The following is a 27,517-nucleotide window of genomic DNA, read 5'->3' as shown; positions in this document are numbered from 1 at the left end:
TTATACGCCTTTGTTTACAGAAAATCATATATTTTAACCCATTGATTATAAATTAGTTAACTAATATAATCGAAGCATAGCCTTGAGCAAGTAAATTTTCCCAGTAAGTACTAGACTGACTTAATTCATTACAAAATAATTATTTTGAATCTTGTTCTTTTCCTTGTTGAAGTTCTTCATGTTCTGGTTCTTCGTAACTCACGTTCATCGAACATGATATCAGAGCACATAGAGAAGAGAAGGACAGGTTAGCAGTCACTGATCACCGGCCACCACTAGCTTCTTTACTCTATGACCACGAGCTGTCAATACATTGTCAGTCAGTACTGAACTGTGTGATTTCCTGGCTTGAATGAACAGTAATGCCTGGTTATTAAAATCATACAGAAAGCTGCTTTGCGTCATTTTCTGTATAGGCGTGTCGTAAGTTTAATTTTTCCTTAAACATTAATGATTGTTCAGTTTAAAATTCTAAAATATGCATTAAGTACTTATCAATACAAGGAGACGAACATTTTGTTGCTGTAATGCTAACCGCTTACTAATAACTGTTCTATACCCTTCTGAATTATAGCTAGGCTTATCGAAAATTTTTAGCAACTGACTAAGTTGTTTACACCGAGATTGTCAGCACATAGTGCCACCCAAACAATTGGATCATTATTTCCAGAGTTGTCTTCAACAAGAGGTTTATAATTAAAATAATACTTGTGCAAATATAATTTATTATTTAGGCTAACAGTTGCTAATAGTCACATCCCTAGTATCGATGAAGATAAGGGTAAATTCTGAGTATGTACTCGGTTATTTTAATGTCTTTTATGTTTTAGTAGGATGCTCAGGTATTCCAGAAAGCAAGAAACATGAAAATTAAGTGTTGAAAAGAAATTTATAACATTGCTAAGCGATAAGAAGCGCTGCAGTGCAATAACCGACCACCACCACAATCATCAATATTTATTATTATCTAAACTATTGAAACCAAATTACATTATAGTTGTCTATTTTCATATCTTAACAGGTATTAAATACATGATGAATAAAAAAACTATCTAGTCTATGTGTCTTCATTTATTAAGTGGGTTTCAGTGAGATTAACCTTTGGTGCTGCCCCATGCTGATGGCTGGAGGCACTTATGTCTCGCTGATATTAACTGACGTGAACAAAAATGTCTCATTTGGATAAAATTCCCTATTTCAACATTATTGTCATTTTACGTATCCAAAGATGGCGTAACGGCTGAAGTCAACCACGTGATGCTCATAATACAATAAAATATAGCCTCTGCACGAGAATAGTTATTACACTTTTAATGTTCTATAACTTTGTCATTTGCCATTTGCACCTCTTAACCCTAGAACTGGCGGTCATTTCATCCTGTAGTGTGTCGGGCTGTTTTGGAGCTTCGCGCAAGGTTTTTAAAAAAAAAATTATTAAAAATATAAAATAAAAGAAATATAAATAAAAGTATATATTTTTGTGTTCAGGATTAAACGTAGAATTATACTATATTGTAAAATTAACCATACAAAATTTTTTAATAAACACTTTAATCAAATATAAAATTTACGAAAAATATTTCTTAAATTTGGGGGTACCATACCTAGCAAATGAAGTTATAGTGAGATATATTTTAAAAGTGAGATAGCCATTCTGTGTTCAAATTTTATCTAGTTTCAGAAAAAACATAAACATATATACACATTTATGAAAGCATCATAAAGCTATAGAACAAAAAGCAGCGATGTGCATAAATTCTGAAAATCAGGTGTACACGTAAGACTTTGGTAAAACAAGTTTTGCTAATACATTTATCTATGAATACATGTTATATTGTATATTTTCTTACTTAGAATAAAATAGAATATACAGTAATAATGAAAAATTAACCATAAAAGTTTTTGAAAAGTAATAAAAAAAGTTGCATTTTGCCATTATTCAAAAATTTTTGCAAAAAAATTTTCATTCAGCAAAATATAAAATCGTTTCTAAAGCTTGTACTATATCAAAATTTATAAATTTATGGTTTATAAGTAATAGGAAATATTATGTAGTTAGAAAACTATAAATATAACTAAATATATGGAAAAAACTATAGAATAACCCAAACAGTTATTATATATAACCAAAGAAATTACAGGAAATATATATTTTATTGTGAAAACTATCTATTTACCAAAAATAAATAGTTACTTCAGAGCTAAAAGAGTGCTATAAATAACGTTTAGTAAGTGAAAACAATAACAAACTATGTGAAATGAATTTAGCCAAGTCATTTTGCCATAGCCTACACAAAGCCGGTAATTTCTCAAACATATTTCGGTACTTTGGGATTATACCGACCACACCAGTATGAAGAACACAAAAATAGAAAATTTATAGAAACAAACATGATAGAACGAAAAAACAACTCTTCAATTACAAAATTACAAACTTACAAAGCATTTCCAGGTATTGTGATCGGTATTGTTGTCGCTGTTTATCTTATCTTTCTCGAGAATCCTGATTACGGGCAGGCCGCCGCGGCATCACGTGAATTTGCACGGTACATCATTGCCTTTCCATTACAATTCAATTTATATTTCTGATTAGCCCCTCTAGAATTTGATATTTTACTGATAGGTACTATCTCGAGGATGTTTTTTCTTTTCGTCGACATCAGCGGCGGGGGCAGCACCGAAGGTGCTGTCGAAGCCCGCGCTGATGGCCGGAGGCACTCGCATTTTGGGTGGCGGAAATGTGATTCAAGAATAAAAACAAGTTTTTGAGTGTTTTTTTAATAAAAAGTTTAGTTTGGTAAATGTTTTGTTTTTGTTGAATTTTTTGTGTTTTGGAGAAATGTAGAGGTAAAACACGGAAGTACAACAAAGCGATGCACCAGCTGAACGGGCGGCGAGACTCTGCAATCACGTTATCTACTAGACGCTCGACTTTGACCTCTGTCTGAGGATGGGGAGTGTGTTTGCGATAAGACAATTCCTGTTTTATATTGACGAATATTGTTTCTACGCTAATCTAGTAATCAGTAGAAAACGAAATGTGAAATAACGATTCATGTCTGGGTGTGGTCGGTATAATCCCAAAGTACCCATATTTCAGTAAATAGAAATTGATTTATTCTAAAAATATATATGTTTTAAACACTACTACGACATCAAACAAACACACTACACATTAAATACGACACTAAAACACGCGTAAAACTATTAAAAACTTACAAATATCCACAGCTCGGCACGAAAGTGATACAGAAACGGCAGCGGCAATATGGCAGTCACAACAAACTGCGTCGTTTTCTTTTACGTTCAAAATGACAAGCTTGCTACGTCATAACCATAATACAAAGAGGAATAAAACTCATCTGTTCCCTAGCATTTTTCTTCCCGAATCCAATGGTGCATGAATTATATCGATACGTTACCGGAGTATATTGTAAAAAAATAATTATACGAGGGAATGTTTGACCGACAAATTTTGACGGTCAACACCAAAGAAGCGGCATTGACCGACAAAATTTTGTCGATTAACAGTTCTAGGGTTAAAACCTTATTTTATTTTGTTCATGGTGATGATAGCAATAGGTTAATAACGTAAAACTCGTACTTTGCCACTCCTGCTGTTAAGCTTACAATTACCATTAAATGTAATAAACAAAACAGTGTAACATTTTGTTAATCTTTACTATTTTGAAGGATAAACTTTACTCGTCTGATACAAATAACACATGTTCATCACCATTGCACTCATAGCCATTACTCAATACAACAATATTGTTATCAGTACATTAAAACTACTGGTATTAATTAAAATTGTAAATAACTATGATTAGAATGTTTTTGTATTTGATAGTTTAGGTATTTCCAATCAATAGTTTAGGTATTTCTAATCAATAGTTTGGTTCCCTGATAGTGGCTGCTTACTATATTGCAACCATAAAAAGGTTTAGAGTCCACGTTTTAATACGGGCATGGGAGAAACGGTCAAATCAGTTTTGTGCATGATTGCAAGTCTAGTCAGGCCTACATATTACAAAATTGTAAATTTATCCTTACCTTATTTATTCAATTCAATACCCTTTTGAGATTGGATTGCTAACGTGATATGAGCTTGAATTTTCATACTGTCTATGGTATGTTTTTTTCACCTATGTCCACACTGATGAGTAAGAGAATTTTTAATCTGTACTTTCTCAAAGCAAATCTTCAATATGATCTGATAACGGGAATGTACTGATCACAAAGTTCAGTGGCTTGGTGTTACCCTGTACTGGTGGCAGAAAAAGAGAAACATCCCCTGAGATAGTATCTATAAATCGAGCTCTGATCATGTGGACTCTCTTCAGATTGGACAAGATAGGAAGTGGAGCAGTGCATGAACAATGAATCTTCTTATTGCTCAGCATGATGGCTTTCCGATATTTTTTTCATGTTTCTTACTTTCTAAGGACTGCCTAATCTTCTATAATATGAAAGAAATTTAGGTTGGTCCAGTAATTGCTCAGAATTGCCGTAATAGGTATTACCATACATAAGTTGTTAATATATTTTTACAGCAATCTCCCCATTATTACTTACATCAAAGTAAGTGTTTCCTGTCTCACAGATTAATCTTAGACCTGGTAGCCTAGACCTATGATCGCATGCATTTCTGTGTATGTTCCATTTTGACATCTGGATATCATAGAAATTATAATAGACAGTCATATTGTTTTTTGGTACTGTTAAACATTCAATAGTGCTTACCAATTAACTTACAATAAATAAAACTTCTTGGTAATTCTTGCAACTTGATTTTTAAAATTGAACCAAGGCCATAGAATTGTAAAAGTGTCCATCAATGAGTTATTTAAAATGCTAAACAGTCCAATTTCTTTTTAAGTAGCCTATAATTTAGGCTGAATCGGAGTCACTTATGAAGAAAAAGTTGCCTAATCTCTGTTGAATTAGAAAAGATTTCAGTTTATTTTTGAATTTTCCAAGTTGTTCTGAAAGTTCAATTTTTAAATGTTTATTTTGATAGTTTGTGGTAAGTTTTGATTCATCTTAATTAGGGTTCTTGTATTTTGTACTTTATCAAGTTAAAACAATCTGTTTATGTTCCACTCATATTAGGTGTTTTGCAGATTGAGGCATTGTTATATGCACAATTATACTAGGTTTCTTTGTTTCTATTTTTATAACAAAGGAAAGGCGATTGCCTTTAAAGACTAATTCTGCCCGTGCTCATGGGCAACGTGCCTCTGTGATCTTATCAAAGAGAATAGGAGAGTCTTATACAGTACATGGTTGATGGTACTGATAAAAGTGATGCATTCAAAGACAGGATTTTAACCTGTACTATCTCCAACGTAGATCCAAAGTGTGACATCTCAGACCATGGAGCCATTGGCTCTCCTAAAAAATTCAACTCTTGTCATTCAGAAAAGAATGTTGAAATCTGGAGTTCTAGCTATGTTTGGTATTTTTATATTCAGATATGTTGAGCTTTATGTACGACAGATGTTTCTATTACACTAGGGAAGCAGTTATCTGAAGTTGATGGACCAAGTCTATCTCAGATTTAATCAAAATTACGCTGTTGCACACTGTGTGGGAGCATTCTCCAGACAGTTAAAAGACAAAACATGTGAAAATCAAGGTCTCCTGGAGATCTGGTCCTTTTGGATATCACTCATTACAACTGAAACATTACTTTGATTTTATATCTAATTTAAAAAAATATCTGCCAAAAGTGTGGGCTACAACTGTTAGGAGATTGTCCCATTGATTTGAATTATATAATTTAATAGTAATATAATTTATTATTATTATTTTGTAAATGGACCAAATTAGCACCATCTAAACAAAAATTGTCAGTTTGAAGTTTTACGTATATTGGGTACATACTAGGGCGCATTGATAATTCAGTGACTTTTTGAATGAAACAAATTTTGTTCGGCAAATAAACATTTTGTTTTTCAATATAATCTCCTTTTAGCTCAATAAATTTAATCCAGCATTTTTCTAATTTTTTATTTCATCCAAATAGTAGGTTCTCTCAAGGCGCTCAAACTAGGCATTTGATTCAGTAATGACTTCTTCATTTGACCCAAATCTCCTACCGCCCAGCCATTTCTTTAGGTTTGTAAACATGAAATAGTCGCAGGGGGCTAGATCTGGAGAATATGCTGAATGGGTTAGCAGTTCGTTGCCCAATTTCTGGATTTTTGCCATCATGACGACAAGTGTGTACACATTCATTGTTTTGATGGAACAGCACTTTCTTCCTTGCCAAATGCTGCCATTTTTGCTTCAAATCACGTTGAATCATTCCAAAAGCTCTGAATAATACTCGCTAGTGATTGTTTTACCCTTCTCAAAAACATGACACTTTGTGCACCCCAAAAAACTGTGGCCATAACCTTGTTAGATGACAGACTCCCCTTGGCCTTCTTTGGTCCATGTTAAAATCAGCGTTTATATGAGTGTTTGCTTATTACAATTCCAAATTTAATCTTACTTATGTGAACATTATTTACATTCAGCTCATGGTAACTTTTTACTGTATTTCCTATGTTATATTATCGTACAAGAAAAATAATGTAGGTCTATTACAGTATAAACTTTTTGATCAAGCATTGTATATTTGGTGATTTAAATATGCTTGAAGAGTGCTGGATAGATGATCATAATGATTCTTATGGCACCAGATCTAGGATTTATTTTATATAGATTTCCAGTGATGAGGGGGAGCGGATTCTTGTCATCTTAAAGTTGTGTTCAAAAGATAATTAAAGCATTTTTTTGTTTATTTTTAGCTTAGTGTGAATTTGTTTGATTGAGAAAGAAAATCACCATGTCAGACCGGAAGGCGGAATTGGAGAAGAAGAAAGCGAAACTACAAGCGATTAGAGAGGAAAAAGAGCGCAGGCGAAGAGAAAAAGAAGCAAAAGATGTAAGTAAACAAATCTTCAACCACAACAAGAACATAAATTTGATAGAATTATTTACCACTTCATTGCATTTTTGGAATTTGTATTAGTGTTGGTAAAAATGAAAAAAATCTATATAACATTTTGTTTGGTGTTCTTTAACTTAGTGGTTAATGATTACACAAGATAAGTCTAGGCTGATTGACTTGTCTATATGGTTAGAAAAGAATGATCATATTCCATTCTTCTAATTTTGAAGTTAATGTCATGGCTGAAGAAGATAAGTTTTAAAACTTGTAGGTTTACATCTGTTTAAATAAAATCTTTTCTCGTATTGGCAGTGCATTGCAGGTTATTTTGGTTTTTGATGACTTCATATTATGAATGCTGGTGTTATTTTTGAGGTGGAACTGCACTTCATGCACTATTTTTAAATTATCCTTTTTTAGTATATAATGCACGTGGCGATTATGAAAACTTTCTGCACCACTCATTTCTTTGCCAGTTCTTGTCCAAATCTAATGTTTCATATATAGTCATAGCAATGAAATTCTTAATTCTCAATGTATATATATGCAGGAAGTTACTATTGGGATTAGTGGGGCTCCCTGCGCGCTTCGACTGGAGTGGCTGGTATAGAGCTGGTCTCCCTTTCTTCCAAGGAGACATGACTAAGATTAGTGGCCAAAATTCTTCCTTATGGACCTCAATAGGAGGAGGCAGCCCATACTTCCAAATTTGCTCATCCAGTTTATGTTTAAGCTAGCAACTCTCTTAACACTTAGGGAGCCCCAACAACTCGCAACAGTCATCTCCTGCAGTAGACTAGACCTCTTAACCCATTCATGACTAAATAAATTACTATAATTTTTGGACTACAGAACTGGATATTTTCCATGCTTTCGTGTAAGAACAGGTGCACTTTGCATAATACTTACTGTATAACATGCTATGAGTATTATAAGTTAACCTTAGTTATTCCTTGTTAATGTATGAACACAAAATGTTAGTTTTTTTAAATATACATATATTTACACTATTTACAAATTTTTATTATACTTCTTTAGAAGTTGGTTTGGGTGTGAAACACCTCAAAACATGTTTCCAGATGAAGTGGAACATGACACTTTTTACATTGGTACACTGTTTCACTTCTTTTCCCCTGTGAGGCACAAACTTTACATTTTCTTGAGGGCCTGGCTTTGGTGGTTGGAGGTATCTTTTCAATAAAATGCCCCCAAAACTTTCCTTGAAGGCGCAGTGGTGATTCTCCACAAGCGGGAGGCCTACGAAAGGGTTACCTGAGCCCAAAAGGTCAATCACAGAAGTGATTGAACACATCTGATTCAGTGCAGTTTTCTATTAACTGCCTCGAAATGATAGGATTTATTCCAAGAATTTACGAACACATCATTCCGGTCGAGAGACGCATCTTGACTGTTTACAAACGAAAGAAAGCTGTTTTGCCAAGATGCTTTGAGGCAATATCAGATGATTTTCAGCAAAGAAGAAGAAGAAAAACATAGACTAGACTACTGAGAACAAAATATGCAGCAAATGTGAATGCCTCTGCGATCTATCGGCAATATATTCAACTACGTCGATGTCGTGTCTAGCGGACGGGCGTGGCCCGTCTTTAGTCGTTGGGCGGCGCAAAGTGAAGGACGGAAACTGCCCGTCCAAAGTCTTGAATGGGTTAATGTACATTTGCACCCCAATATCTCGAGATTTGGGATTAGTGATGTGCCAATCCTAGACATTCCAGAGTTGCCCAGATTTAAGTGACACATCAGTTTTTGCTGTACCAAGTGTAGTTTCACCTGGAAGGTATAAATTTGCCAGAAGTGAAGCATCCTGGGGTTATTGACAAAGGAAGATACTGAACAACCATAAAGAGTTGATCCTGGAAAGAGCCACTTTGTGTAGTATATAAACACTGAAATTTGTTATAGGCTGAGGAAGCTGCCCTTCGCTCTGCTCATGTTGAGAAGGACCAAAGGAAGGAACTGGATGAGATGTTATCTTCTCTAGGAGTAGCTCCAGTGTCTGGTAAGTCCTTAACCTCTAGTTTCTGTAGTTATTGGAACATACTTGCTTTTGCTTATCACACCTTCCTTATCATCTAAGGAAAAATTTTTATTTTACTGCTTCATTATTTTTAATTGTTTGTTGGTTTTAAATTGTTTTCCAATGCCATTAGACAGTTTTATATTTTTTTAAAAATAAAATATAAAGAGAACAGTGTGAAATATACATTTCAAAACTGGCTTTCTTGTATATTGTTCTAAAATTTTATGAAACAAATCAAAGATATTTGGATTTGAGAAGGTTTAGTTTTACATTCTATATCAAAATGGCAATAAAAAGCTGGAACTAACAGTAAAAAAAATCATGCAATCTGAGAGTTGTACAATACAATCTTGTTTATCTTCAAATTAATAGGAACCAGAAGTAGGATGAATAAGGGTAAATCGTGTACACAGTAAAAATGCCATAGATTTTAGATAATAAGGAATTTATTTGCTAACAAATATCATAGTAAAAGAGATCTAATTTATTTATTTATAATTTAACATAGATTAGTTATAAATTAGGAGAAACAAATAAAATGTAACGTTATTTACTGTTTAGTAAAAAACTTAGTGATTTCTTTTTATTTAATTTGGTACAATGCCTCTGGTAAGTACGGTCATTCAGATGTTTTAAGGCCATTATTTCTGCTGGTAAAGAAATTTTGACTGTTGCTCAAAATAAACCATCAGTCTTTCGAGCAGTGCCATTGCATCAGAATAGGTCATGATATCCTCCAGTTTTTCATTATCAGAATCAATTTTACCGTCCTCTGTTACTATTGAAGAAAAGCCTACTAATACAATTTATACGTCAGTCATCGGATGCTAATTGTGATCTTAAGCAATTCATTTACATCTTCCAAATTTACAGTTACCAACCTTTTTTAGGCGTATACAACACTATTACAGTAGTTTTTTATATTGTGTGCATTACTCTGAATGTTAACCTGTGTTCATGAAGAAACAAATTACGCTGAAAATTCAAGAAAAATTGGATTCCCTCCACTCTGTAAAACCCATCCAGATCAACAAGGTTGTATTGTATTGTTAATTTTAACCAGAATACCTGAACCATAACAACTAAAAAAATTTCTGAATATGAAAATGTTAAAATTTTATTTAATATCAACTACTATTTTTATGCTTTGTCAGTTAAATGTGGTTTTATTTTCAGAGCCTAAATCAGTTGTCATTGAAGATCACAGTAAGTTGAGTGAGTGATTGTGGATTTGACGAGTTTTCAGTTTTTCTTTACATTGGAATTAACTTTAATTTGAGCCCTCCAAGTTAAATTAAGACTACATTTTTGCATGGAAGAAGAAATATCTTCCATACACGCCAACCAATTGTTGGCCTTATTGTTGGCTGTCTGATTTTTTCTAACTAACTTTCCATTATCCTCTTCACAAAGGTTGGTATAGCCCTTTAGTGTTTCTTTTTTCATGGCGTGTATGGAATATTCATTGACATGGCTGGTCATTGTTTCTTTAAATTCTCCCCATTCTCTAACAGCGCCTGCCTGAATAATAGTTTTGGCCACCAAACTGTCTGAATTGCAGGAGATTAGATTATTTCTTAATCTCCCTGATGAAATTTACATGGAAGTTTTCTTTCATATTTATTATCTAGAGTCGAATCTTAAGAACATTGTGCTTAAGAGAACAAGTATTTGTAAAAAAAAAACAGAAAGAGATTGTCTTACAAACAATTTTCTGATTGATTTCTTAGTTTTTTTAGTAAATGCAGAAATATCAGAACAGGCAAGTTGTACATAAGGTAATTCTTTATCAGGTGGTTGCAGAATCAATTTAAATTTTTTAGTGGGTTTTGACACAATACATTTGTAAACACCATTATTTTTTTTATATGTGTATGCTTTATCCAATTCGGTCATTTCTTCTGTGGTCCGAGTTTTACATCATTGGTTCTTTTTTACTTAGTATTGGAAACAGAGGTTTTTGATGTGTTACTTTTCTATTTAAGGACAAAATGCATTCATAACAAAAATCAAATACCTGATATGAGGTTGATATAAAAAAACAAAATTTCTTTAAATACAATTTCAGTATTCTCACTCTTGCAAGTTGCAAAAAAACACAATAAGAAGACTACTGGCTTTTAATATATTGGTTATTATTGCATAGATGATTTCTTAAAATTATGGAAATAGAATGTTTAACCCATTGAGGAAGCAATTAACCTAGCCTCTCTAGGATTGAATGTTTGAATTGATTTTGGCGAAAATGCATGTGTGTTCTAAAATATTAATAGAATGAGTTTGGATACAGATAAATTAGTCAATTTTCAGGACATTTTAGTCTATTTGGTTGCTCTACAATAGTGTTTGTTTCTTTCTTAAATTAGTTTTTCATTTAATTGTTTTAGTATATACTTACAATTTTCTTTTAGTAAGAAAAACCAAAAATCAAAAGCAGCTGTCAATATTCTATTACTTTATGTTTATCTGTTTTAATATTTTTGTATTCAAAACAGAACAATGTTTTTTACATGGAAAACCAGTTTTTTGAATTGCTTAATTATGAAGTATAATAACAAAATAATAAAAATTCACTAACATTTTTCATTTTTATAATTTTATGACAAGCTCCTGAATTAGTTGTCTGGGAGATGAGATAAAACTGTTATGTTCAATTGTTATTCTTAAAATGATAATTAAAATAAATTGTTTTAAATTGCATACAATGACCTTTTGTTTACTTTTTATAATTCACTTTTGTGTCAGTGAGTATTTTTGATATCTCAATATCACTGTCCAAGTCTACTTCTGAAGTACGCAAGTTATCTTTTTTCATGAGGTAGCGGAGGAACTAAAAACTCATTCAACAACTATAAACAGTTAAATCACTAAACATTGAGAACACGATACATAGCACGTAAGCAGAACATTGAAGTGACGAAAATTGATCATATGGCAAAATGTAAACAATAACAAAACAGGCTATTAGTTGTGGTTCCAGTGTGCAAACATAACAAATCGAAATGGAATGATTGCCCTTAAGGATGCAAGAATTCATTCAACTACAATCTAGCGGAAAATAAAATAAATATTTGATCGTTAGCATCTAGAAAGAGCACAACGAGTGCTGCTCGGGCAGGATTATTCTCATATTTACTCTTGAAGGAGTTTGTTATCAGTGGTCATAATTTTATTTTCTCCTCAATAATTTCAAGTGGTTTGCTTTCATTATACTCAACATATACAGTTGGGTCAATGATAAATCCAGGTTTAATTTTTTTTATTGAATGCGAAAATTCTTGTTATTGATTAGTTTTTTGCAATTTCATATTAAATCCTTCATCGCTTAAATGTTTAATTTTATTTTCTCAGCAATCAGGGATCTTATTTTGTGGTGGCGGGCATTTTTTCAGCAGTTCTCCTTTGTGTCATTGATAAAACACAAGTGATAAACTTTCGGTTAGTAATTCTTGTAGAGCATCACCAAAATTCCTGTCCTTGAATGCCTTGTACAGTTGCCACATCTTCCAACATCTTCATGTAGCCTTTATATTCATTTTCTCCAGCCAATGTACCCAAACTATGCAATAATGTGTTATCTTTTGGTATTTCTGGGAAATAATCACACCTTTACCTTACGCTGGTTACATATTTGTAAATTCCTTGTTATAGAGTTTTCGCTTAATCTGTTTGGAATCAATGCATTGCTCAGGTATGAAGAACAGACTACCTGTGTCAAACTGGAAGATCAGTCCTCTTCTTCTTGTCATGAAGATGCTCAGGACATGAAGTCAGAACATGGACAGAATATTTCTTTGCCCACTGGGCACTTCATGAACCACAGAGAAGGAATAGAACGGTTTCCATTTTCCATTGTTGCCAAACTGCAGATATAAAGTAGTTGCAGTTAAATTTTCAAACTTTGGAGAGCTCTAGCTTCAAAATAATCCAAAATAATGTAATTTTGAAATGAACTAAAAATGAAATATTATGTCTCAAAAATTATTTGTGTGTGTTCAGATACATTCTATACAGACTAATTCTAATGCATGAAGTGTTTTTAGAAGTATTGCTGAATTCCTCTTTAACTGTTTTTTCATTAATAAAAATGTATATGAAACCTCTAAATAAACCTTAAAATAGCTTTGTTGGTGATTATTAACAGGAAAATGATAAAATAATATTAAATGGATTAGGTTGTAAAATCCAACAAAACAGAAATCATGTATTGGCCTTCCAAGATAAGAAATTAAACTGTCATTTGAGAACTTCAAAAACTTTAAATTGTCTAGACCATGTATAATTTTGAACATCAAAGATAAAGTACATAGGATGTTAGATTTATGCAGTAGTATTGTTGTAAATTCATCCTTGAATCAAAATTACTCACAGTTTAGTTAGAGTATAGGGCAAAGCAAGTAGGGCAAACATTTACATTAGCCACTTCACAATATATATATATATATATATATATATATATATATATATATATATTTATATTTAAGAAGGAATTGCTTAAAAAGCAAAAAAATGAAATTTTTTAGAGGCAAAACATTTATAAAAATCTTGTAAAGAGACCTGGTAGTTGCATGGGCAGCACTGAAGATGACAAACATAAATATCCATTGATATAGTACTGATCAGTAAAATATAAAATTCTAAAAGACTTGCCACTAATGCTTGAGAACTAAAAGTATTACAAGTCACCTAATCATATTATTCTTCATAGCAGGGTAATGGCGGCTAACTACTACCTTAGAAATACACAAAGATTTAGAATTCACATTATGAAATAAAAGAAAACAACATAACGTCTTTTCTGTTAAGTAATATAGCATGCTAACAACACTAACGACATTAAATTTTACATTGAATATGCAGAATAATATCACTCACTAACACCACAAAGGAGAGAGAATGACAAACACTCTTTCTGTAAATGACTACACAACCAAATCTAACTAATCAGGGAAAGCAATGTCGAGATGCCCAAATAAGTTGGGCAGTAGCAAACAGAACTGAAATAACAAAAAAGGGCAATAAATAAAATTAACCATGGAGGTAGAAATCGTAATGACGATACACAGAAACAGTACAGAAAAACTCCTAAATTACCTTCAAATGCAGTTGGTAAATCTACCCAGCTCAAATTGTCACGTGAATGTTGAAAACTTTGATATCCCCTCCTTGTAACCTATGCTCCTTAGTTTGTTATCCTCCCCCACCCAGAGACCCCGATTCCTCTCGGTTTCCTAGATCAATGGACTAGTAAAGGTACAACCTGAAATTAAAACACTTTAATAATTTTATGCAATTATCTGGTTTGTGACTGCCTAAATATTCTTTCTGGAAATAAAAGTATTCTATTTTAAGAAATTGTAAAAGTGGTGTTAGATTCTTTTAAGTAACATGGCTAAAGTAAACATAATACAAATGTAGTTGCTTAAGCCATATAAGAAATAAATGACAGCATTTAAAAGTTTTTCAGTATTCAGTATTCATTTGTCTTTGTTGTGTTATTCTGTTATCATTATTTTATTAATTTTGAATTTTTATGTGCATTTCAAGAATACAATTTGGAACTAGTTTTCGTTCTTCCATTGAAAATTCAAAGTATATTTTTGAATTTTACAGTAGTACACACCCACACATTTCATGTACATCTTACACAAGCCAATACAGTAGCACACTGACAGATATGCTATAAATGCCTGTGCTAAGTCACGCAGAGCTATAATCCAGGAACTCTGCTTTATCACACTCCGTTATTCTAGATGTGCTGTCAAGTCTTCCGAGCGTCACGTCAACAGGAACTCCTGAACACAATAGCAACAATGCCACACCTGATACCAGTCTGACCAACACTGTTCCCATCTACACGGCCGGGTAAGTTACACTAGTTTTTCTTAAAGTTGGTTAGACTATTTCACCCACACATAGGTGTTTGGATTGGGTTGTCAATCTTTTCATACCTCTTTCTTTTCTACATTTTTACTTGTTTAATTTTCCATTCACTTTTTTAGAAAGATCAAGAAAAATAATGCAATTTGTTGTCCTGAAAGTGATGTTGTCAACAAGCACCATTCTGTTTGTTACTCTTCCTCCCTGCCTTTGTATATGTCGATGTTTGTTGCTGTATAACTAACTTTATGCACAGTGTTCTCATTTTAAGTAAGAAGTAATGGAATTAACTATATGTGATATTAATTTGTATAAGTTTGTAGTAACATAAGAAGTTTGAGAGGAGGGAACATAGAGACGTAAAAAACCATAAATGGAGTATTTGTACCAACTGGGGACTTTGTTGACCACATAGACATTGTATTTGAAGTGTACAGTATTGCCAAATTGCGGAAACAAAGAGGTTGCACTTTCACTGAGTATATGTAACACATTGTACTATAATAACATACAATAACACTACATCTACACAGTTCTTGTCGTCAGTTCTTTAAACCTGCAAGGGAAGGTTTACACAAGAAAACGATTGTATAAAAGTTTAACAGTTGTAGAGGTAAGAAGTAATAGAATTAAAGTTCAAATCAAAGCTCCTTCTTTCCCAAATTTTAGCAAAACTTAACTTAGTTTAGGTTAGAATTAATAGGGATGAAAGCCATGAATTGTTGTTAGTTGATAGGAAAATTTGCAGGGTTACTTTGAATACTATCTTCTAGGGTCCACTGATGAAAAAAAAAACACATAACAGTATACATCTTTTACACATAATTAGAAATGATCGATTGCAGTGCAATATTTCTTAACCAGTAGAGAACATTCTAGTTGGCTTTTCAGTTTGGTTTGTAAAGCCAATATCAAAGTGAACAGATAATGAGAATGTTCTCTACTGGTTGAGAAGAATTGCAGTGCAATTGGAAGTTTCTAGTTATTTGTAAAATTTTGTATTCTTTCAATCAGAAGACCCTAGAAGATAAGCCTAAGGTAAGCCTGCTGGTTAACCAACAATATTCTACTTAAGCTTATTGACCTACATGTTTGGGTGTTCCAACCAAGTCAGTTTTAGCTCTGAGACAAATTGTTTAGTTCAATCAAAGCGATATGCTATATGAATATGATGACCTTTGTGAAATACACAATAACCGTATAACAAAACTGTGGGTGATCCAGTCGCAAGAAACCCCAGCTGAGTGTGGTGAGCGTGCAGTCGACCAGTATCCCACCCCGGGAGATGGTGACCTACACGAAGCAGACGCAGACAACGGCAGCAACCAACGAGCGAGACGGTAGGTGTCCTGTCACTAGTGGTCTCTGAGAACCCTAACCTGTCTTAGTTGGTGAAATGAAATGAAATAATTATTCACTCGCATTTCATATAAAAATGCTCTCATTTTGGGGTTCCAGTGTTCAATATTTTATCTTACCATATCTGCTTACGTTAATTTTGTTTGAAGAGATCGAAACCCTATGAATTTTTGTGGTTACAGATCAATCATTAAAACAATTTTACACTTATGTTCATTTAGATGGTTAAATATATATGACTGTGTATCAGGTTACGGTTCTTGGTTAAATTAAGTTATATTTTTACGATAATACTTTCATCGATTAAACTAAGTCATCTAAGTTAGACCCAAAAATGTGCAAAGGATAAAATAAGTTGTGTTGTATGGGTGTTTATTATAAACTGATGACATGGATTGGACGAAACTGAACATTATTAATCCTCTGCGTTTGAAAGGACCAGTGTTTGGATGATACACTCATTTTAGGCTCTGCTCAAATTAATTGCAATGCATTTTCTGTCTAGAATTTGAAGGCACCACTTCATTTTGTCCTCTCACTTTCTACCCGGCAAATTCTACAAACCAATGTTGTTTGTTTTTGCTTAGCCGTTTAAGTGCCACAATGACACTGGTTTTGGTGTACAAAAGTGCATCAAATGCCAAAATAACAAATTTTGAAGAATTTAATTATGAATTAATTCAATTATAGTACTAAGTTATTTCAGATATCTAAATGGATTGAGGTATTCATTAGGTTTTGAAACTATTGGCTTAAACACATGACTTAGGTATGGTGGAAGGGTTAATTCAATGTGCATGTTGAGTTCAGAATTTGTTCAGAATTTTTAAAATAAATAACTTTTAAAATGATTGTACTCACAACTGTGTTTCAAGCATTAAGTCCGAAAAATAAATTTTCAAATTTTTATTTTATAACACTAACAGCCCTATAGCTAATCATTTTTAAATATCAAGTTATCTTATGTGCTCTACTCATCTAATGAAGAGGCTTAGAGATAAGTAACTTTTGTATTAAAAAATGTATTTCTGTCTCCTACCATTGTAAATTGACAGCAAAAATTGTTATGTTTAACCAGTATTTTGGAGATATTTTACATTGAAATCTCCCGAATTATGTTCTGAATAAGTTCTGTTTACATTCTTTGTTTAAAGTTTATTATCATCAATCCAGATTATTAGAAATAATAACAGGATTTCAGACACTTTGGACTTTATTTTGTTGGTTTGACAAGACAGTTGTCCAGACCCTTTGGGACTAGCAGAAGAAGACTAGAGGAAGACTAGTTCCTCCATTATTTTTACTTATAAATAAAATTAACAGATAAAAAATAAATAAAACTATTATGTGAGTCGTAACAAAATGGGTGATGTGCGGTTCACTTAAGCTGTGAGTCTCAAACTGCACAATTGGGTCACTTCAACCGTAAAGGGTTAAAATAGTTTAACAATCCATCCATGTCATTAAAAGTAATACAAGCCTTTCAACATGGCTGATTACTCATTCATATTATTTTTCTAAATCTTTTAATTTTTTATTTGTTGAAGTGAAGTTGGTTGTAACTAGAAGTAGTCTTCAAAGTGATAACGTAATTTTGTGTTCTATCAGCACCTTGAGTGGGTTTTGATTTCACAAAATGAATACAATAAATGAAAGGTTATAGTATGGCGCATTATGAAATCGTCCTATATAAGTGTTTGCACTGCTAGCCACTGTAGTTTGATTCTTAGCAGTGTAACTCAATATCAGCTCCTCAACTCAGCGGCTTAATGTAATAAGGGGTCTAACAATGAGTTATGTAAGCAATTGTTACAATCGTTTACTGAGTACTATAGAAATTTAAAATTTGCATCTCTTCGGTTTTAAGATGTCTCTGTACTTTGTTTAATTTCCTTTATCATTTGACTCAATGCTATGAAATAGTGAAGGATAGTTGAAAGAAAACTAATTGTAATGATGATACTATAAGGTTGTGCTAAATTAAGATTTGAATGATAGAAATTATATATGATCACAAACTCTTTTACTTTATATTGTCTTTACTTAACTTTTATTGTCTTAAATCAGATTTTCAAGCATGTTGTTTGATAACTCTGTTGGAGTTTTGACAGGTAATTAATGAAAATGTCATTCCGAAACATTTCCCAATGAAAATAAACCATTTAGAAATAAAACTTATGTAATCTACATTTCACAATTTTGGATATGCATAAAACCTGTTTTTGTTGACACACAAATAATTTCCAAATTTCATTTCACTAATTGTAAGTGTTAAAAATAAAAAACACACTATTATAGTAGATGGCACAGATACTGGTATGTAGAAATGGTATTTAAATCACCATTTGATCAATTCATTGATTTGGTTAATATTACAGAAAATAAAATGAAAACAATGCTACTTCAGGAGTAAAAAGTTCAACTTGGGTATTGATTATGTGATAAGTTTAAAATAATAATTTATTTATGGCATTCGTAAGCAGGACAGAAACTGATCTTTTGATGTAAACTGATCACATCATATGTACAGGTTTTGTATCACAAAAAATGAAATGGTGATGATTCAACAGATTGACTGTTACTAACATGAATACTATTTTTTTATAATTCAATAACACCCTAGTTTTGAATCTTTTTGGTAATAACAGTATTACACTTAGTTCAAAGTGTTTTAGTACTTCAGGTGTCAATTGTAAATAATCAGGAGGAGGTTAAAAAATCATTTAACACATTGACTGCTGAAAAAAAATATTAATACTTTTAGCAGTGCTGAAAATTTATTGTAGTGTGATTACTTACCATAGACGTATAGAAGCCTCAATATGAAGTTTTCAGCCTCTCAAGTGCATTTGGCTTGGTGGTTGTGACGTCACAAGTGAGCGGTCGGATCCGGCCGCGCAGCACCCCGCGCGGGACATGGCGCGCACGACTTTGGCAGTTTTTTGCATACACTGTTTGAAAACGTGTTTTATTTACACTTTTACTATAACTATCACTAAATTTACAAGGCCTTCGGACACGTTCTTCTTTACTTTGGTGCATGGTATTTTTCGTAGCACCCAACTGGGCACAAGGCTGGTTTGCCAGGGCACTGAGCACAAAAATATATTGACTTGGAATTTTTTCTTCCTTCCTCGAGGCATACTCTACAGCGGACCCTGATATGACTCCCTTTAGCATCTCTTTTGTTGGTCTTTGATAGCACATGCGTCGGATTTCTCGGGGGGCGGACCGGAACTGCTTGCTGTTTTTCAGGAAGGAGGGCCCCTACTACTTCAAGGCGAAAGTCATACAAACTAAGATTTGAGTCCTCATTGTCAAAATTATGAAGTTTATATGCATTGACCATTACCATCTGGATAAAGTGTATGAACACTTTCTTGTACCACCTCAATGACTTGTGTTCCATTGGGTAATAAGACATGAGTTGGTCATTTCTGTCTACCCCTTTCATATTTGCATTGTACTGCAATATTGGCAAGGGCTTTTCTCTCTGTACTTGCCTTCTGTTGATCGATACTGCCATTGTATTTTCAAACTCTGTTGAGAGGTATGCAACAACTCTTCGGTCCTTCCATTTTGCTACCATTACCCCTTCCGCATATGCTGCGATTGTCTCTCCTTTCTTTAGTTTTGCATTCTTCACCTCGTGTGGTAAATATTTTCTATCAAGCCGCAATGTACCAGTGCAGTACGTTTTCTGAGACAGAAGTTCTGATGCCAGAGGAAAACTGTTATAGTAGTTATCCATAAAGAGAGCATGGCCATTGTTTAGTTTTCCCCTCATTAGATGAAGTACTACTTTTGTCGCATGTCCATGGCCTGATAGCTCACCATCCGAGCCTGTGTAGATTGTCAATCTTACTGCTAATCCATGGGGCTCATATAGAGAATATACCTTGATCCCGTACTTATGACGTTTTCCTTTGATATACTGTTGGAAAACGAGTCTTCCTCTCCAGACGATCATGCCTTCGTCAAGGGAAAGCTCTCGGCAAGGATAATACAAGGCATCCATCTTGGAATTAAAATAGTCTAACTTTATATAGTCTGTCGTCAGTACTCTTGGCATTGTCTGCAGAATGGAAGCACCTTAGAATAAGCAGAAATCGGTCACGGCTCATCTGCTCTCTTACCACACCAAAATTAAAAAATCGGCTTGTTTTCCAGTAGTCGTTTATCCTATTTACACGTACAGTGCCCATGTGAAAAAGAATTCCGATAAATATCTTTAGTTCTTGCACAGTGAGATCTTTGCGCCAGTTGTTGATGCGGGATTTGGGCTGCAGATTTGGTCTAAAAAATACTTCTCTGGCATATCTATTTGTTTCTTTCACGATGTTCTCCAAAAGAATTGTATCAAACATTAAAAAAAACCAATCTATAGGTTTGTTGTTACCTGGTACAGGAACTTTTAGCCGATTTTCCTCCGTAAAGGGAAACTCACGCAGACCTGCAGTGTTAGGAGACCAAACTGGGTTATAGACTCTGGTTTCGTCCTCAGCGTCTGAGTTATCGCTATTTTCACCTGCACTTGTTTCGTCAGTATCATTTCCAAAGTCACTGTTATCAGAATTATTATCAGTGTCAATATTTCTGGAAGTGGATGCCATTCTAACAAAATACCAACACTCAGTCAGGGCACAAAATACGAGAAAAATAGTTATACAATGTTGCACAACCTGGCCCGGCTCACGCTCCCCCTCCCTACAGCGCACTGAAAGTCCCGCTAAAACTCCATACAGACCTAACCTAATTGAAGTTTGTTCATTCACACTGTATCTATTTTTATTCACTAATAACTGTACAATAATCACAACACACAGTCAAAACATACACTAGGATTACACACACATTGATTAATTTTAAAAATGTCCAACGCGAAAACTGTAACTTGTTTGCAGTACTATAATGGCTACGCACCACGCTAACAAAAATTCACCGTCTCTGAGCAAAAGCTGAGCTCGCACTGGCTACAACTAACAGAGTAGTAGAGGAGGTCGGATCCGGCCGCTCCGCACTGGTGCGACGTCTGGCGCGGCCGGATCCGACCGCGTCGCAGTGAGTGTGTTAATATGAAAATAAACTATTAACATTAATAATCAAACAGTTTAAAACAATAGTCATAAGGCTATTTTAGTTTCGACTTCTAGTGAGTCATCTTCTAATGTCAATAAATATTTAAAGCGAGCATTATCCATCTGGAGTCATCGTTGTTTAAAATGTATGAACACAGCACAAAACACAATGAATAAATAAATAAATAACGGAAACACATAATATTTGATAGGTCTATCACACACGAATATTCAACATGATACATCGCGACCTTGGTTGGTTTGATGAAGGTATGTGTTAATGTTAATATTCAATTTACAGTTTTAGGCTATAGTAATATGGAAAATAATGAAAATGAATTTATTATTTAGAAAACAGCATATTTCAAAGTAAACTTGTATTGTTAATTCTTTAGTTTTAAGAATGAATTTTGAATGGTGTCTTCTCAGTATGTGGATAAGTATAGTAAAATCATGTACAACTAACTGTAAGGTTGGTAACCGTTGGTAAAGGTTGGTAATTTTTATAGCTGTAATAATTTCTTATTAGTATTTAATCTATTTAAAAACCCTAGTAATATTTACCAGAGTCTTAAAATTGTAAATGGGAATTTAATTTTCACATCTGGTCTATTGAGTGATGTAGGCAGAAGAATTATTGGTCAAGTGGGAATTAAGAGGGGTTGTAGACTGATCCCATTTCTGCATCAGACACAATAAGCATATTTCAACAAGTCATCATTAAGTAATATATGGTCTACTCTCACACAGAGCTCTTACTACGATTTCATTATGTTTATCAAACTGAATATTTGTAAGTGTAGGCCCTAGTGAGATAAAAGGGGTTTTACTCGGAATTGGCTTCATTGTTAAGGTCAGTGTCAGAATCACCATTCACGCCATCATTGTCTAATTCACTATTAAAAGAACTGTGAGTCACTGAGTAATGCTATTTTTACAAACAAATTCACAATGTTATTCAAAACACTACTATTCCACAGCACTGCATGGTAGGAAGCAAGAAAATGCGCTATCTGTAAACTATAAAAGATCCAAAGTGAACTCGTTTTACCATGCACATGCACCAGAAGCTTTCTCCCTCAAAATCTATGACTATCAAACAATTTTAAGAAAGCAAATGCTCACTAGCATCTCCTGTTTGTGGGCATAAGATCTAAAAAAAGGTTTGTATGGTTCTAAAAATGAACATATTTTTTGTTTTCCTTAATTTAAAGAGAATTTTAGTTTGTTAAGCATGTGATGACAGTACATTGTCCATCTGTAGTCATGACAGTAGCAGATTAATCACATATCTGTACCTGCTAGTTTTCTTGTACACCAGCCGTGGGAACAAAATATCAGTTTTTAATGACCATTCTATGTACTGTATACCTCTTGATTACTCTATTTACACCAACTTCACTGTTTTCTTTTGCTGTTGACTAATCAATTTAAATACGATGGTTTATAACAATGTTGATATTTTGTAATAGACGTACTTGTGAGTGTTACTTTAGTTAGCTACTATGAATTTTTCAGTCCTCTGCTAAAGTGTTTGTGTACTGTGTGGGACCAGTCAGTTGTTGTTTAGCAAAATCCCATGTTTTGGTCATTTTTACCTTGATGGGTCTTGTTTTAAAAATGCATTTTACATCGTAAATTGATAAATTAAATCATGGTTGTGAATAAATTAACATTGTTGATTCTTTTAGTAGTTATGAAAAATTTCAAAATGACAACTGATTTGTTTCATGAGTTTTATTTATTTCTTTGTAGTTTGATTTTAATCTCAGTAGTCTTGTAATTTGGTGCTGAAAAATTAAATAAAATCAACTTTGCATTAATATTTCTCTTATTGCTGAGCATTAGCGAAGCCTACCACTTGAGTGTCTGAAAAAATGTTGTTTCTGTCTGTCTGTCTGTCCTCACGATATTTCGAAAACGAACTGACTTACAGATGTAATTTTGCATGAAGCTTTAGTTCTATATGAGGAACACTGAGTGCGAGGATGGTGCATGTCACTCCTTTAGATTTGGCTGAGCATTAGCGAATATTTTTACATTGGTCTCATGGTTAACCATGATGGCAACAAGAAAATTGCGGAATAGATAAATTTGTCAACAAACAGTCTAATCGTACGAGATTTTAACTCCTGACATATTTATTTACACAAATGTAAACTCTCTGTATGGTTGTCTGTCTGTCTATCCGCAGGACATCTCGAGAATGAAATGAGCTACAGACTTGAAATTTGGCATGCAACCTTAGTGAAGAAGCCTCTTACAGCATATAGTGTGGCACACTCCTGCCTTGTTTTTATTGTAATCAGTGGCTTTCATAAATAATTAGTTGTGAACTGATGTTTTTGATTTTTCAGCACCATTTTCTATTTTTAATTCTAACTGGACTAATTTTATCACCAACTCAACTTACTTGGTTCTTCTGGGATTTTTATGGTTAGCGTTTTTAATTGATTTGCATGTTTTCTTTTCTTGTGCATTTTAAGGCTACAAGGCCATGTTAATCAAATAAAAATAATTAAATGTATAGTATAATACTAAGCGTTCTAATTTTTATTATTGGTTATGTAATTAATCTTTAATGTTTGCTTTAAAAATTTCATTACAATGGTTGTGTTTTCATATAATATGGAAATGTTTTAACAGATATTTATAATTAAAACTAAATTAAATATTTTACAATTCAAGGATAGTTTACACCAAATAACATAACAAAATTTGAATTTTTGTTTCTGATTGATATATTCTCAGGTGGGATATTGTTTTTGACCTTAACACTTTCAATTTAATTTTTGGCAAAACTCTATAATAAATTAGTTGAAGTGGGTGGTAAACATTTGTTAGCGTGTTTTGGAAAATCTCTCATCATATAACAAACACAGTAAGTAAAAATTTCAAACACCATTCACTTTAAAAAAGTCTGATATTTTGTGAACCCATTTTAAAATTATCTTGTGTTTCAATGAATTAGACAATTAAATTAGAAAATATAACTGTGATATTAAATAATGAAATGAAGAAAACGAAGTACGGTATGGAAGAAATGTTTTATGGCTGCTGAATCTTATTCTTTTTCAATGTGTCCGCCAATTAATACTAAACAACATTTTCCTGGACATTTGCCATCGTTCAATGATACAAAAAGTGTGTTTTTTTGTATCACTGAAAGATGGCAATTTTCTGGAAAAATCCTGTTTCATCCACATCCTGTTTTATTGCCAAGATCAAACTTCAAAAAAAGAATTTATACTAGAGATTTTATGGAAACAGTAGAGGTATGATAAGTTGGTGGATAACACAAAACTAAAGATTGTTAAACAACCTAACTCCCCCTCCCCCCGTCTTCAATTAGGGAAAAACTGACTGTCATTTGAGATCGTTTTTGATATTTACCCAGCCAACTACTTTATTATAGATGAGCATTGTCAAAAATTATCTTAATGACTAATTAATTATTCTGTAAAAAATCTTAAATATTTACAGTAAATGGGTGAAAACAAAATCAATTATGAAATAAAGTAATTTTATAACTAATAATGTTTAATTTATAACACTGATTTCATTGATAAAATCAACCTTTAACTTTCAATTACACATAACAAAGTTTATGGTGACGATGGGAATATGTTTTTGGACAACTTCCATATAATTTAATTATAATAACTTCTCAGACACACAAACAAATAAGATCACGTACTGTAGTCTATCGGTATAATATATTGGATGGCTTAAGGATTGTAGAATGGATCAGATAAGTTGAGTTGGAAGGTGTGTGTGTATGCCACTAAAAGGATCTGATTCCTCCTCTCCACTTAAAGGCTACTTTGAGGACTGGTGGAGGCCACGGAAAGGTGCGTTTCGTCGTTCCATCTCGCTTCTCTCATTCACTCTCTCTCTATCGCACTTCATTACTCTGTCTTACTTCCTCTGCTTCGGTTCCTCACTGTACACGATGTTGGTGGGGCCACAATTGAGTGTTTTGTGTGGGATATTACAAAAATTTATGAATACCAAAAATAACGTCATAAGTTTCAAAAGCAAAACTATATTGAAGTAACATTCATCTTACAATTGTTGTCATAAAAGTGTTTATAAACTCAAATACTACAAAGATTATCTTAAAAAAAATCAAAACGTTTTGTATGGATTCTGGAGTTACTTACTAACTGTTTTGTGTTACTGAATTGAAATTGTTGGTGTAATAGGGTTCCTGAATGTTAATGTACTAGATCTTGGCAAAATATAAAGTTGAAAAAGAATGAATTAAATAACAACTGTGTAACTGTAATGTTATAGAATGACCTTTCTTTCAGTAGACACATTTGTTTTGATGATGTTTCAACGTTCCATGGTATAATTCTTAGTTTGTAACCACTGTGCCACAGTTTGAACCACTGGAAAAAAATTAAAATTTGGATTGTTATTAAAGTCTGAAGTAGCACTGAAATCAAATAACAGAGTGGCATCGTTGTCACCTCAACTGCGCGCTTCACCTTATTCTTCACTTACCTTACAACCATAGAAGGTTTTAATTTGTACACACTTTGGTTGTTAACACAAAATCAATCTCTGTTACTTCAGTGAGAATATAGAACAGTGTTCATCAAACAATTAGGCTTAATATGCTTCCTTGAGTTTCTCTTTTGCTTAACTTTGTTTAAGAAAAGTAATTGAACATTACAATGTAGTTTATATTATACAAAGGAGCAGAAAAGTTTTGGTTAAGAAATATTCTCAATACTTTGAGATTATTAAATTATTAAAACTTCAAACTTGGTTTCACGGATTTCTAAATTATTTACTGTATGTATTTCAGAGTTAGCTATTTTTAATGTTAGAAAGACACGATACTTTTGGAAACACTGTTACGGAAATGCAAGTAAAACAAAAATGAATGTTCCAGGATTTAATATAAGTTTTTAAGTCTCATATGTGGTCACAAAGAGTTTTTATGATGATTTTAGCTGTATAGTTTAGTGAACATCTCCTTAAAACTATACCAATAAGTAATAATAATTACTCTGTTAACAAATTTGAGCTGTATCGAAACTTTATTTGGGCTAGTATGTACTTGTTTACCTTAAACAGTCCGCTTGGAATCCATATAAAACTGTTTTGAACCAGAGCAATAAATTATATTTTACTACACATTACTATTGTAATAAAAATATAAAGAAACATATTTTTCAACTAAATATTCTAAAGTTAAAAAACTTTAAGTTAAAGAAACAAGTTTAAAAGGGGTAGGTTAACTAATTGAAAGTAGAGATAGATTGATTTTGATTTATATTTATTTTGAAATTGATTGTAACAGAAATTTTTTAAATGATGGACTATTGATTTTTTACAGTTATCCTACTCTTCAACTATTTCTATCTTAAAACATGCTAAAAGTTCACTAAAATTATTCAAAATAAATAGTATTGTTACCTAAATTAAAAATTTTTTCGTAAAAATCACATTATATCCTTTAAATAACGTTAAAGGAAGTATTGGGTATTAGTTGCATAGCTAATAATTAATTATTTAATATCCGATGATACACACAATAATATTTCCAAGCAGTGAGGAGATATTTTAACACTCCGAACTGGTCTATATGAAAGGTAAGAAAAGAAGTGCTTTGCTGCATAAATAGTAATTTTACTTAACACTGGGCCTTGAGAAATCACTCTCGGCATATGTTAGGAGCTTTCCACCTTCTCTTAGTTTCTTGCATGCATAAATCTGAAATTGATTAATTAATAGAATGTTTTTTAATTAATAGGCATGTTGTGGTTGCATGGCATTTTTGCTTTTAGTTTAATTTACTATTAGTTAACATTTTAATTTAAGTTATTTACTTTAGTAGAAAGATCTCTTGGAATTAATCTTGAACTACTCTCATAGTTTCTTTGTTTAGTTTCTTTTTGTAGCTTAATCTTTATTTTTATAACAGTAAACAAATAGTAGATATTTTAGCCATGTTTCTTAATCTAATTAGAGATATGCAATAAAGACTTATCTTTTTAAAAGTTTTACTTTGCTTCATCTGTATAAATTTTCTCAACATAGAATTTTAAAGTAAAAACTTCTTTATCTCTAACACAATGCTCTATTCCAAAATAAACACTAATGCTTTATTTAATGCATTATTTATAAATAATTCACTATTCTCTATTTTTTTTTTGTATTACAATAGCAAATATTTCTATAACATAACAAATATTTACTTGTTGT

The 27,517-nt window shown here is 32.7% G+C and overlaps 1 protein-coding gene across 6 annotated transcripts; it reads left to right on the top strand.

Moving 5' to 3' along the window:
* Window positions 1–292: 292 nt before the first annotated feature.
* Window positions 293–26,542, top strand: LOC124371230 (cytoplasmic dynein 1 intermediate chain-like). 6 transcript variants are annotated; one of them, XM_046829561.1, is made up of 7 exons: window positions 293–423; window positions 6,798–6,934; window positions 8,864–8,960; window positions 10,158–10,187; window positions 14,735–14,846; window positions 16,086–16,201; window positions 25,090–26,538. In XM_046829561.1, exons 2-7 carry the CDS (start codon window positions 6,836–6,838, stop codon window positions 25,353–25,355), a joined length of 720 nt encoding a protein of 239 aa, XP_046685517.1. In that variant the 5' UTR covers window positions 293–423; window positions 6,798–6,835; the 3' UTR covers window positions 25,356–26,538. The 6 variants fall into 6 exon arrangements, with proteins under 6 accessions (XP_046685517.1, XP_046685521.1, XP_046685523.1 ...); XM_046829565.1 differs by having other exon boundaries at window positions 25,117–26,536; XM_046829567.1 differs by lacking the exon at window positions 25,090–26,538 and adding an exon at window positions 25,032–25,060.
* The last annotated feature ends 975 nt before the right edge of the window (window positions 26,543–27,517 follow it).

Source organism: Homalodisca vitripennis, unplaced genomic scaffold (assembly GCF_021130785.1).
Source record: "Homalodisca vitripennis isolate AUS2020 unplaced genomic scaffold, UT_GWSS_2.1 ScUCBcl_1114;HRSCAF=4335, whole genome shotgun sequence".
In the NCBI taxonomy this organism is placed as follows: Eukaryota; Metazoa; Arthropoda; class Insecta; order Hemiptera; family Cicadellidae; genus Homalodisca; species Homalodisca vitripennis.
This window is presented reverse-complemented; position numbering and strand designations above follow the sequence as displayed.

Bases quoted from the DNA above. Each gene is read 5' to 3' on its own strand.
- LOC124371230 (XM_046829562.1), top strand. From the start codon at position 6,836: ATGTCAGACCGGAAGGCGGAATTGGAGAAGAAGAAAGCGAAACTACAA. The intron at 8,961-10,157 runs GTAAGTCCTTAA...TTTTATTTTCAG, and splicing joins AGGAGTAGCTCCAGTGTCTG to AGCCTAAATCAGTTGTCATT. The intron at 14,847-16,085 runs GTAAGTTACACT...TGGGTGATCCAG, and splicing joins GTTCCCATCTACACGGCCGG to TCGCAAGAAACCCCAGCTGA.